The 13,367-nt window shown below is 39.8% G+C and overlaps 1 protein-coding gene across 1 annotated transcript in view; it reads right to left on the bottom strand.

The window, feature by feature from the left end:
* The window catches only part of nlk2 (nemo-like kinase, type 2), a 60,814-nt gene extending 47,596 nt beyond the window's left edge, over window positions 1-13,218 (bottom strand). The window contains exon 1 of the mRNA XM_056756907.1: window positions 11,508-13,218. Coding sequence (XP_056612885.1) covers window positions 11,508-11,977 — 470 coding nt within the window. The 5' untranslated portion in view covers window positions 11,978-13,218. The remainder of the gene's footprint in view (window positions 1-11,507) is intronic.
* Between the last annotated feature and the right edge of the window lie 149 nt (window positions 13,219-13,367).

Below are 13,367 nucleotides of genomic sequence, written 5' to 3'. Positions count from 1 at the left end.
ACTTCCTCCTCGCTTCCATAAGAACCAATCACGCTCAGGCAAGCCAAAACAGAAATACTAAAGCCGCTGATCAAACGTCCAAGCCTGACAAGGCCAAAAACAGGGTGTTGTTTGTTGTGCTGAGGAAATGGATGAAGAGACAGATAATTACACCAAAAGGGCCACTCCCACCCCTCCATTCCACGACTTCCTATGGTCCCTCATTGCTTTTGATTATTGTGCACAAGTGCATTTTTTTAGAATCAGCTATTTGAGGGTTGCTTGAAGGACTAGATGGCTAATAGGTTTAAGGAAAGCGTCTGTAATTGGGCTGATTTCAGACTCGCCTGACGCAGATCGGACAGGTTTCTCAAGAGGGTGTTTACGTAGGACACATTCTTGAATTCAATAGCTAAACCGAACTAATCAGAAATCAGGAATGTGGTTTGAAAAGCTGGGACTATTTTTAACTTGACAGGCATCTTGAAAACCCAGCGTAAAAGTATTTTACAACATTAGACTTATATCACTTCGGAGGTAAACACACTGGTCCAGAAGATCTTCCTGTTTCATTTTTTTGCAATACACAAACGTTTGAACAGAATACAACCAACAGACCATTTAAAATTGAATCAAATGTTTAGCATATATTTCAAAAATATTATTAATATACATGTAAGATTAATAACATTGTACTAAATATATAAAAACTGAAACCGGAAGTGCTTCTAGACCATCTGGAGATCGAAATGATCTTATGATTCATGAGTTAAGGGGTCAGTTATAAGTTTCCAAGTGGGTTTAACGTAATTTCACTTCAATTCGAACAGATAAACGTACGCAAAGTAACCCGCAGTTTTATCTTTCAAACAGAGATGATCGTATTGCCGCTCTAAAAGACAGCTTTACAAACATTTTTCAAAGTGTTTTTCTTGTGCAAACCGTTTAGCAGATCACCACTAATATCAAAACTACAATACTCCTCCTGGATAAACTAGTCAAATTTACTAATCACCCAAAGGCATCTCATCAATTAGTCAAGCATCGTGACCATCCTCAACACCTCCAGAGGATCCTCTCTTCAGCTCCGTCTGAAGATCCCACTATCCTCTGAGCTTCTATGAGAGTAGGAATCCAGAACACGCCTGAGGATCATATATAAACCTCGGCGATGCCCCGAGGACAGTCACGCTAGTACTGCCCACAGCTCACAATGCGGGGGCATTCCTGGCCTCATGCCACCACACTCTCAAAGTGTTAAGGCAAACACCAACTGACTGACTCAAGCAACCGTTTGACTGCGCTCTACATCGTGAGCCAAAACCACACAGCAGTGTGGAGCACTAATGCTAGTTAACAGGTGAGATTCTGATTTATCAAAAACTGCAGTGGGATGAAATTTCTCACCTATGAATCAACCACCAATGAGATGTTTTCGGTTTACACTGCAAATGGCCAGGAAAGTAAGAGAACCAACAACATTTTCAGCAATGAATTATGACTTTTCAATGACCCTGACAGTTATTCATGACTAGGGCTGTGTGGTATGACAAACATTGCGAGGGTAGAAATGTATCAACTAGGAGTGTAACGATACACTCAGCTCACGATTCGGTACATATCTCAATATATTGAAGATCAGTGTCAATTTTGACAGCAAATTTTTATTGAGTTTTAGTCATAGTCGTTTGACTAAAGTGCAATTTCGTTTTAGTCATCCAAATGTTATCATAGTTTTATTAAAATATTTGTCGACGAAATCTACATAATCTATCTGGATTAACTCATTTAATTGGTGTAATTGAATGTTCCATACAAAGATTAAACTATTTCGACATAACTTAATTTACCTTGGAATTAAATGAATCCAGGTCATTACCTTTATTTTTCAGAAAAATTGAGTAACTACTGAATAAGCATTGTTGTAACAGAGAATATTAGACCATGAACGACATGTACCAGTTCATTCAGTCTCATTTTGACTCAATTGCCGAATTAATTTTACCAAACATGACGTGTGATATAATCAAGCAGCAACCACAGCAGAGAGAGAGAGAGAGAGAGAGAGAGATAGGCTGTATTAATGCAGCAAATATTTCGGAAGTGTGTTGAGCATTTTAAAGTGTCCCGGAACTTGCCGCACCGGAGTAAATTTCTGAATGAGAGCGTCTTTAGAATGTAGCGGGCGGTCTGTGTGCGGTCTGACAGTAGCCGGACGCTCGAGATATCATTTGACATCATGCAGTCCCTTACAAAAAATGTCCATGGTTTTACTACAGTTTAAACCCAAAAAACATGGTTACTGTAGTAAAACAATGGTTATTACAAAATAACCATGATTTTGAAAACCATTTTTCTTGTTAAAAACTAGGGATGCACCGATCCGATACTCTGGATCGGAATTGAGGCCGATCCGGGTCTTTTTTGCTGGATCGGGTATCGGACTGACGGGTTCTCTTTAGTCCGATCCGTTGCGATACCCGTGGATGTTACTCTAAAGCTTCATAAAGGACTAACTATCAGGAAATTACCATAAACGTTGTCATTCACTGTATTCGATGTCATGTATCTTGATAGCTTTATGCGAGGAATAAACCAATATAGCATAAATAAATAAAAATTGAGCTCCGCTGGTGCGGTCATCTGTCAATCTCAATCCAGCATGCGTGTGTCCGGGAACAGTCAGGATCTTTCTCGTTCCAATGTTTTCAATATTCTTAATAATCACTAGATAATAGAGGGTGGTTTTGTTTAAAACACATTTTGCCGGAGACGGTACTCGCTGAGTGTAATGTTATTAGATTCAAGCACTGGAAGCGGTCTATGTTATGCGTCATTCATACATAACTTTAAACTTTAGGATGGATTCAATTTTCTATGATTTAAACACATAACATATATATTCTCTTTGGTTATAACTGTTTTGAACTTGGGAAGCAAAGATCCCCGCGACAACAGGGTCATCTCTATCCGGGATGCTCGTGAGTGAAGCGGGTGCTTTAAGCGCATCATTCTGCGTCCAATGCGCATGACTTTAAATAACGTAGAAGCGAATGTATTAAGCGCATCATTTTGTGTCCAGGATGTGCATGAGCGAGTTTGGACACTTTTATAATGTGATAGCTTTGTGTAATATCAGAGATTTATTTGTAATAATATTTTGTAAGTATCTGTGCTTTATGAGACCACATTTTTGTTTTGTTTGTATTTTTAAGTTTAATACAGCACTTAATTACATTTAAAAAAATCATACTTTTAAGTAAAAATACTTAAGTAAAGGAAAATGGTAGATTTTACTGTACTCATGGATTTAAAGTAAAAAAAAACATTTATTTATGGACTGTAGTGGAATAAGTATGATGTGATTCATACTGTAGGAAAGCATTTTTTGTCCAAAGTACTCTGATAAAGTACAGATAGTTTAAAATGTACTTGAAAGTAAACATGCTTAACTATTCATCTCTGGCAATAAAAGTTAAAATATGCAAGTCTACTTTGATCATGAAAAACAGTGCTAGTATCGGATCAGAATCGGAATCGGCCGATACGCAGAATTCAGATATCGAAATCGGATCGGAAAGGAAAAAGTAGTATCGGTGCATCCCTATTAAAAACATAGTAAACGATGGTTACTGTATTAAACACATGATTTTGCCATGTAAGTAATCAAAGCACCAAAAAAACATGGTTACCACACTTTTTTTTGTAAGAGGTGTTCGCATGCAGACAATTCCAGGTACTAAACCGCTTGTCAAAGTATGTTTTGTGAATCCCGGCCACGAGAGCACCTTCTAAGAGAACAGTGACAGTCAGCTTTTGAGGGCGGAGTTTAGAGGAGAGATCTGAAATGAGTTGAACTGAATTAAGTGTTTTGTTGTAAGGGTACAGAGGACAGTAATTTTTTTTAGCAGTCAGTCATAGGCCTAATATATGCAATTCAAGGAGTGAGCGGGTTCATTTATTGCTTTAATTTAGACTACTTGTTTTGTTCAATTTTTTTACTGTATTATGTTGAAAAGCAAGACAAACCATTCAGTTTATGCAATAGTGAAATAATTGCTAAATAAATAGAAGAAATACGAAAATATTTTTGTGTGCATCCTTAGAAACAACGTTCAAATGTCACTAAGCAATTTGGTTTAATAAATATATATATTATGTCATATATGTTATTAAAAGACAAATTTATATTTCATTTGTCAAACTGCAAACTGCGCGACGCGTCCTCTTTATATAGCGTTGCCCCACAGCTATAAAGACATCCCAACCCTAGTTGCACCCATCTCTATTTTGAATGGATGGCATACAAACCAGACCAGAGGGCCAAAGATATAGTCAAATTCCATAGCAGGTATCCTGTTGGTTGAAATTGCTTCTATATTCAAATCTGCAATGATTCTGTCGGGACATCATCTCCATTGCATTCAACCGTATCACATACTTTAAAGAAATTCAAGTATCTTCTATACAGAATTCAGAACAGGCAGCTAATAGGACATCTATAAATAAGCACATAGAAAAGTCAGGGGTGTCAGCGCTCTAAATGGAATGGTTCAGTCTGAGCAAAGGGCTTTTTAATTAACAGTTCTGCCCCCAGGGGAAGAGGTGGTCTTCACAATATTAAACCTAAAGCAGACGGACTCCATTCTGCTCCACAAACACAATACACTTGCCACAAGGGGTGTAACCATACACTTGACTAATTTACGAGATGGTTACAGCAACACTTTGCAGTCAAACAAAAATCATTTTTAATAAAGTTAAAAAGGAATAAAAAGCTTAATCATAAGAGACATGAAAACACTGAATTAGAAAAGTAAAAAATTCAAATGTACTGCATGTTGATGTACATCACTGGTTGTCGGCTCAGGTTTTAAACATAAAAAATGCTGTCGCTTTACAACAAATATACTGCAATTTATTTTGAATCGATATTGCGTGCAGTGATATATACACCCTAAGTACCACATCCTCCAACTTACTCCCACCCTTACACTACAGTCCCCTTGTTATGTTGCAGGAAATTGGTTTCACTCTACACAGAAACAGAAAGAAAAAAGAAATGTATATAGTTAAACACCAGAAAAAAACTATTGAATCCCATGTCGTATATTCCACTGGAGAACTGTTTGTGACGTGACAAAAGAATACATCTTACTGTAGTAGTCTACTGCCATGCAATAAAAATACCATTCTCATTACAATAGGTGACAAAATATTTACAGATAAGAAATTCCTTTGCCACACAGCAAAATATTCAAAGCAATGGTGGTTTAAGAGGCAATAACAGCACATCTTTTCGCCTTATACGCTTTAATTAAAGTGTCCAGAAAAGGTGATTTTTAATTCAGAAGAATTCAGGAGCAATTTTCACTTGTCATGAAAATGTCGCAATGCCAAAAAATAATAAAAAGTATACTACCTTTAGAACCACTAAGCAATAATTTTCTTTCTTTTAGTTGATGAAAGAAAAGATAAATAGAGATGTCTGATGATTCTTCGCAGCAGGTAGGTAAATAAAGGGTTGACAGACCAACTCCTAAACGCTCCCCCCCCACACTTCAAAGCTAAGCCATTTCTCAGCTTGGCCTCTGCATCTGCCGAACCCAGAGCCTCTTAAGAGCTGCTTTTGACTGTTGTGGTAGTAAAAGAACTGTCCCGTCTGTGAGCCCTTTCAAGTTCAGGCCATAAGAGCACCAGGCTGCCTGCCATTATGATGCTCTTTTAAAAATAAACAACAGCAAATCCACTGGCTGGTAGTTCAAAAAGCGAAGGTTGAAAACTCTTCTACAATCATGTAATGATTTAGATACAGGTATAATTATAAATAACTGTACCATTCATTTCGAGATCAAATGTAAAGGGATTCTGGTAAAAGGAAAAATCCAAGAAAGTTTCAATTTCATGCTGCTATTGATCACACTAGGTCAAACATGCTCGGCATGACAAACTGAATGATAAATTTAACATTACAGCACATCAAATAAATTGGTCCATTTTAAATAGACAATAGAAAAGAATGGTGTTCCTCGCTCTAAAAAGAAATAGATCAAATTTCAATAATTCTCATATTAATTAAATTTTACATTTACAAAGGAGACAGTAATACATTACTTATTCTATCAACAGCACCTGCTGCTACCTCAGATTTTCCTATAGCTTGAAAAGTGTGAACCTTTTCATATGTGGATGTCTGAAATATAATATATATACATATATATATATATATATTTATTCAAGTTAGATGTCTAACCTTTATATATATATGGATGTTGTTTATCTGAAAAGTGTGAATACGATGTTATTCCAAAAAATGACAATGCATTCACCAATAAGCGATTTTAACGCACAAATTCAAAAGCCATGTCATGAAAAAAACAAACACAAACACTATTTTAATTCAAATTGAGCACTTATGTAATAGTGTATTCAGCTTCACATTGATTGACAGGATCTAATCAACATTGACTAATGGGTGTATTTAATCATACGTTAGTTCTGCACATTATCAACATTACAATTTGTGAAGGATGAATGAACTTCAGAATTTGTTCTGCTTCCTTTGCTTCAATGATAATAGTCTCCCACTCAAGCTTGAAATGTTTAATATAATAAATATAAGTCATAAACCGTATTGTTTATCTCCAGGTTTAAGTCTCATTTTGAGTTATTGTATTCAATAGATAATCATACAGCATTATACACAATAGTGATGTTAAACAACAAACCAGAACACTGAAAACACTCAATATTGAAATCACGATTATTCAACATACGATTACACGCTAACTTTTAAAACAACATAGAAAAATGAAAATGAAAACTTGGCTTTAAACTGTGAATTTAACTGAAATAAATGTAAAGAAACAGCACGGCTGAACCACTGTAAAGGATTTATACCACACGAAAAGAGAGGATCCTCGCTAAATGTAATGCGGCACAATAATTCCTTAACCTCGAATATTTTGTTTTTGTTACTGTTGAAGGCCAAAATTGACGATTACGATAAATTGCACAGCCCTTTGTTGAATGACACCATGCTGCGACAAAGAGAGACAACATTTCTTCTTGGTGCACGCAACCGAGCACCAATCTGCCAGGCGAGATCTTAAGAACATCACATTAAAGTCAAGCTGTCCGTGACCACACTAACATTCCCTGCACAGATCAAACCGCCAATACAACAGAGGCAGACTGACGATTTAATGGCTAAATTCCGGTGCAAAGCCATGCATCCACCCAGAGAGACAGGGGGCCAATGGGGGCACTTGGCAGACATAGTTCAATCCATTTCTCCTTTAGCTTGCCATACTGGTATGACCTCAATGGTAAACAATTATTATACTGGACACATGACATGAGAACACATGAGTCTGGAATGTCATCTTTATCCGAGCTGACTCTTAATGGCTCACGACTGAGGCTTGTGCACGTGTTAATACAAGTCAGTCATGAGGGTTGTGATTAAGATAGAGATAATGTTATCTAGTAAGTCTCTGTTTTTGGATCAGGTTTGAGCAGCAGGAGGCCTGTGGGACGCAGGTTGAACAGGCCAAATCTGTTTTTGCGATTTGTTTTGTTATTAGAAATACATCCAACTCTTAGCAACAGAGAGGGGAATAGCATGCAAATCATTTAATGCACAAATTATATGCAAGTGGGGACAAGACCACATAAGTTCTGTCAAAATAATGAGGTGAGAACACAATCTAGAAATGGCCATGACTGCATCCTTACCTTGGCCTTCCTTTTGGTTCTCCCAAACTTTCACAAAATGTCACATTAATAAAGCACGCTAAACATACTACAGACGGAATTCCCAGAACCTGCAAATGATGCATCACAGTCAACGGAAGCCTTCTAAAATTACTACAGCTTAGCATTTAATGCTTCTGTTTCCAGTAACTTTGTTTGCATGCATCATGAGTCAATCTCAAACTACAAGCGTGAACAGTAAATGCGGTCCAATGGGTTTCAAAATAAACTTTTTGGCTCAGTATCAAGGCACTTACGGTTATGCCATTATGACCTTTATATAAATACTACACAGACAATCATTCTACAATTATGATAATGAGTGATGATTATAAATGTTATATGAATGCAACTTTTGGGTGATATTTACATTCTTTTATATTGATAATCCGGGCTCTAGACTGCGTAAAAGATGTTCTCAAATGCAAATAAAAAAAATTTGCGAGTGCGTAAAATGAACCGAAGGTTTACTTTAACATTTAATGTGATTCATGAGTAGTGTACTACACGCTTGTGGTTAGTGCAGGAAAGAGCCAGCAGAGAGCTTGTGCGCTCCCATTGTCTCAAACTAAAGTGTGTGTTTGACTTCATTCTGTGATGGGCGCAGACCGAACAGCACAAAAGCATCATAGGGCAGACTGCTCCATAAAAATCTCATGGAACATTGATGTCATATTCCGATCGTTCCTAATGAAGTCGAACACGTCGGTTTCGGCACTGTGTCTCTCTCTCTCTCTCTCTCTCTCTCTCTCACACAGTTTAATCAAAAATGTTCATGTGGCGCATTCAGAGAATATTTTTACCTGAATTGCAACGGGTGTGAATGTGTGAATGTTGCCTTTTCTTTCCTGACAAGTGTTCAGCACATGCAGCTGACATTAAAGCAGCTCTGCAACGATGTGTCATGCATTCCGACTTCTTTACAATGTTAAATGTACTTAACTTGGTCAACTTGTCAAAGAATAAAACTGTTTCGCAAAAACTTTTCTCAGTCCTTTATTGGACAATTCTCTCTGAAAAGCACGACACTGCCACATGAGAGGAGCATACGCAGACGTGTTTTTCTGTATCTTTGGTGTGTTATAAGTTGCCCATGCATGTATTAGACACGTAAAATTGCAAAAAGTGTCGGAAGAAAAGATGCATTCTACCTAAAAGCGAATGCGAACCAAGACCTGTCTGAAACGCCTCGTGTAACCACAGCCCCACGCATGTACGTCACTTTGTGGTATGATTTGATTAAGAACGCCCAAATGTATACGTAAGGTGGGCGCTCTTTTAAATTTCATTGTACCGTCACCGGCGCAGCCTGATGTTCCAAATATGGTAAGAGGCATTACATTTCCGTGCAGTATTCGACCAATCACTACGCACTAGTGATCTGGCCAATCATAGCACACCTCGCTTTCAGAGCGATGAGCTTTGTAAAATATCAGCGCTTTTCAGAGAGGCGGAGCAAAGAGGAGATACAAACATGCATGGTATGTGGAAAACACAGCGTTTTTTAACCTTAAATCGTGTATACACATTGTATTACATCTAAAGAAAAAGTATATATTTGTTTTAGCCGAGTCTAATGACCCCTTTAAGGAAAAATCATATCTAGTGAAGTGTTTTCCTTGGTAACACTGTGCCACTGTTTAAAACGACAATTTACACGATTTACAAAAAGGTGGAAACATTTTATTGTATATTATAAGTACTCAAATGAACAAAATCTATAACACTTGCTTAGTGTTTTTTGGATATTTTACTGTAAAGAAGTTACAAACTGCATCTTTAAACAATCAAAACATTTTTTATAAAAAATACAATACAAGGCCCAGTGCTAGAGACAAATATGACTGTTTCCCAGAGAGCATAAGTCTCAGCAGTTTGCCTGTTGACTAGAATAAGCTCATTACACACAGCGTCTATTTTGCATGAACCATCAATTATATTTTGTTGCGTTTTGCTATCATTTTAACTTCAAATTCACCCCAATATGTTTACTTTCATGAAGCATTACTTGTTGCGATCTTTAAAGGGCTTCATAAACGCTCTTTCAAATTAGGCAGATCATTTCAACACGCTATAAATTCTGTGTAGTTTAAAACAATCTTCATGAAACAGAACCAAGCATGTGACTTCCTACGGGGCCAAAGGCAATTTATCTTAACCTTCGCAGCTGCGCGCTTGAAAGGGCACTAACTACAGTACACCATCCAAAAGTGCCACTCAATAGATAACACAAAGACCAATCTTACTCTGCCCCTCTTTCAAATCGTTCTCTTTATATCTTTGCCTCTTTGGCCACCGGCTCCCGGCTGAGTGTCTGTTTGGATATATGAATAGGGTATAACACAGCACATTAACAATATTTAACTATGGCTAGTTAGTGAGCTAGTAGTGCGTGTTCCTTGTTTCACTCTGCCCACCCTTTGCCCTTCTCTCAGAGGGGGGGAAACCTGGAAGAGTATTCCTCTATGGCTGGGCCTCTGGAGGACAGCTATAAATATATCAGTGGGCAAGAGAACAGATTAAAAGCAGACAATGAGCAACAGGAAGCGGTTTTGAGGAAAGGTCAGGCTAAGATTACATGGGCAGAGGTAGGCTTGGTGACCAAAGCTCCCCCTAGTTTTGTTGCCCCTGTTAAGGCCCCCGATACAGGTGAGTCTATTGTGGATAAACACACAAGTGGCTGGCTTTATGTCACAAGAGAAATACCTTGGTGCATGATATAAGCTCCAGGTCTTATGCTATATAAGGCAGTAATTGTAACATAAGGGCGAGTTAACAACATAAACATTGATAATTCCTCCTACTGCTTTCCTTCTTTATACATTTATATTTATGCTTTTGGCAGATGCTTTTATCCAAACCCACTTACCATGTCATCAAGAAAAACAATACAGAATATCAGAATTCGTGTCCCCTGAAAATTCAACTCATGATCTTTGAGCCAACTCATGACCTTTGAGCCGCTTTCACAATGTCCTACCAACTGATCTGCAAGAACATGCCGAGCTGTTCGCAAATACCATTTTACTTTATGGTAAGTTTATTTTACTTAACTTTATGGTTGTCCTAGAATCTAGGACCTAGATTATTACGGAATCAAATTCATTTCACTAATCCATCTTGCCTGTCTCCAAAAATGACAAACCCCCGCCACCTCAAATTAACCTCTAACGAGAAGCCATGACCGGTCCGCTCCTTCATGAAAGAAGGGTGTGTGCTGAAAGCATATTGCATTTCCTCAGAGTTGCGAGGAACTCTTTCTGAGAACCTATTCTCTCCTTGCTCACTATTACACATATTACTCAACTTGTTAGCGTTTGCATTGTAGACCACAGCAAAGCACATTCTTGAACTGCTTTTCTTATGTCTTCCACAGAAACGATTCAACCACAAACATCTAAAGTCTAGCAATCTGACTGACCGTTTGTAGTTCAAGGTTCAACGTCTGTGAGTTTTAACATGGACCAAAGTAGACACACTTTTCTCAAGGCACTCAAAGTAATGCGAGAAGAAAATCTTGAGCATTCAAGTCAACTTATCCCTTAAGCAGAGTGATGTTCTCTTAGTGTACATTTCAGATGCTTTGCCAAAAGCTGTTCCTCATTCCCCTTGAACTGTCACACGGGTCTCTGAAACACAGTGCCTCTTTTTCCAAGCAAATCTGACAGAAGAAAGACTTCTACTATGACAAAACTAGAAAAGTCACGAACAAACGTCATACGCGTAAAACCTTCATATTAACACAAACACAATGTTCAAAATGTTTCACTCACCAAACAACACCGAAAGCTCCGTATCCGATAGGTCTGTCCGGCTCGATATCCACATGCTGTTGCAAGTGATGCGAGTGCTGATGATGGTGGTGGTGCGCCTTCACAGCGGCCGCGGCGGCGGCTTGAACTTGCGCTGGAGCTGCAGCGGCCGCCGGCCCCGGAGCTTGACCGGGAGCGGGCGAGGGGAAGTACGGCTGCTGCTGGCTCGGGTTCAGCATCACTGCCGCAGCGGCAGCAGCGGCGGCGGCTGCGGAAGCGTGCTGCTGTACGGGGTGCACGGCGGCGGCCGAACCGGGGTGCTGGAGGTGATGCTGGCCCGGGTGATGATGATGGTGGAGGTGGGCGGGCGGCGGGAGATGGGGTAGCTGGTGGTGATGGTGCGGGTGATGCGCTGCCACCCCCGAGGTGCCGCCGTTGTATGCAGCCATCATTTTCGCGGCATTGGAAGCCGTCGTTCCGCACAGAGCCATTCACTCACTCAACAGCCCGAAAACGAGAGGTGGCAAAAACAAAAACAAAGCAATGACGGAGGAGAAGCAAAAAATGGGACTCCAAACAAGATCAGACGGCGGCGAGATGGAGAGGGAGGCTGTCAAGATAAGCGCTGGTCAAACTCTCATTTAGCTGTCATTTAGCCAAACGATTAGTCAAATCAAAGCATAGATGTCCGGCGAATGTTAGGATAAGTATGGAAAGGTGTCATGCTAGCATGACAAAAGATCCTCCAGCCAACTCTCCAGCCTTATCTTTTCTTTGATCTGACCTACTTCCGAAGATCTTTCTCTTTATAAACCGCCAGCAAATAAAACACAATAGCACTTTCAATAAAACCTATCGCTGGGAGAAAACAAGAGAAAAGTAAAAAACAACAGAGAGATTAAATCAAAATGTTGACCCGCTCCCCCCATAATAAATAATTTCTACACGGCCTTAAATCTCCCTCATGTTGGAGATATAAGGGAGCACCTTGCTTCGCTCGAAACTCGGGCTTGTTTCCCCCTCTATTGCGCGGAAAGGGAAATTTGTGAATGGTGCAGGTTACGTGGGTGATGTGACATTCATCTTTTACACTTCTTCATATTTGCCATTTTGGGTTGATCCAGCCCCATTTCCACCGCCAGGGCTGCATGCAGTTTGCAGAAGTTACGCGGATATCAATCAGGCCACTGTTGCCGACTCGGTACTCGCTCGCCAGCTTACTTGCTTAACATGAAACCGATTCAGAAAGCGAATCCCAAAAAATCTCCCGTGTGAGCAACTCGACGTTGCGGAGCGCGAGCAGATCTGCAGATCGCGAGCAAACACTCTATCGATCCGGGAAGCTTCTTTCTTCGCAGTATGGCGCTCCGCGCAAGTGTTGACGCTTTTCGTTGCGCTCGAAAACCCTTAAGCTGTAGATGTAAATCTCCAGATCCTCTCCAAAAGTCAAAATCCCCGAAGCTCCGGTGTGCTCGATACACCCATCACGCTGATCCGAGCAATCCCTTTTCTAGGAACGAGGAAAACATTCTTCCGAAGCCGATCAACTTATTTTCCCCATCGATACTGTGCTCGTTCGCCGGCTTGCTGTCGTCTCGGGGATAATAGCGTGGACATGTACAGCCTCTCCAGGCAAGAAAATGAGGAAGAAATCAAAATAAAAACATCCAGTGTTCGTGAAACAGGCGGCCAGTGTCCTCACCCCCAGCCGGATGGTGCTGCCAGGACCTGGGAAGGCACACGCGCAACTCTGCCGTCTTGGGTACCCGTCTGTTCCTCGCGTGACTGAAGGGCGTTTGGACCAATCGCTTTCTGAGGCTGAATACGCGGAGCCAATCAGGAGAGGAGAGGAAGACACTGACGTCCAACCATAATAAACAG

Source organism: Triplophysa dalaica, chromosome 9, assembly GCF_015846415.1.
Source record: "Triplophysa dalaica isolate WHDGS20190420 chromosome 9, ASM1584641v1, whole genome shotgun sequence".
Classification (NCBI taxonomy): domain Eukaryota; kingdom Metazoa; phylum Chordata; class Actinopteri; order Cypriniformes; family Nemacheilidae; genus Triplophysa; species Triplophysa dalaica.
Note: the sequence above shows the minus strand (reverse complement) of the source record. Positions and strands in the feature narration are given on the sequence as shown.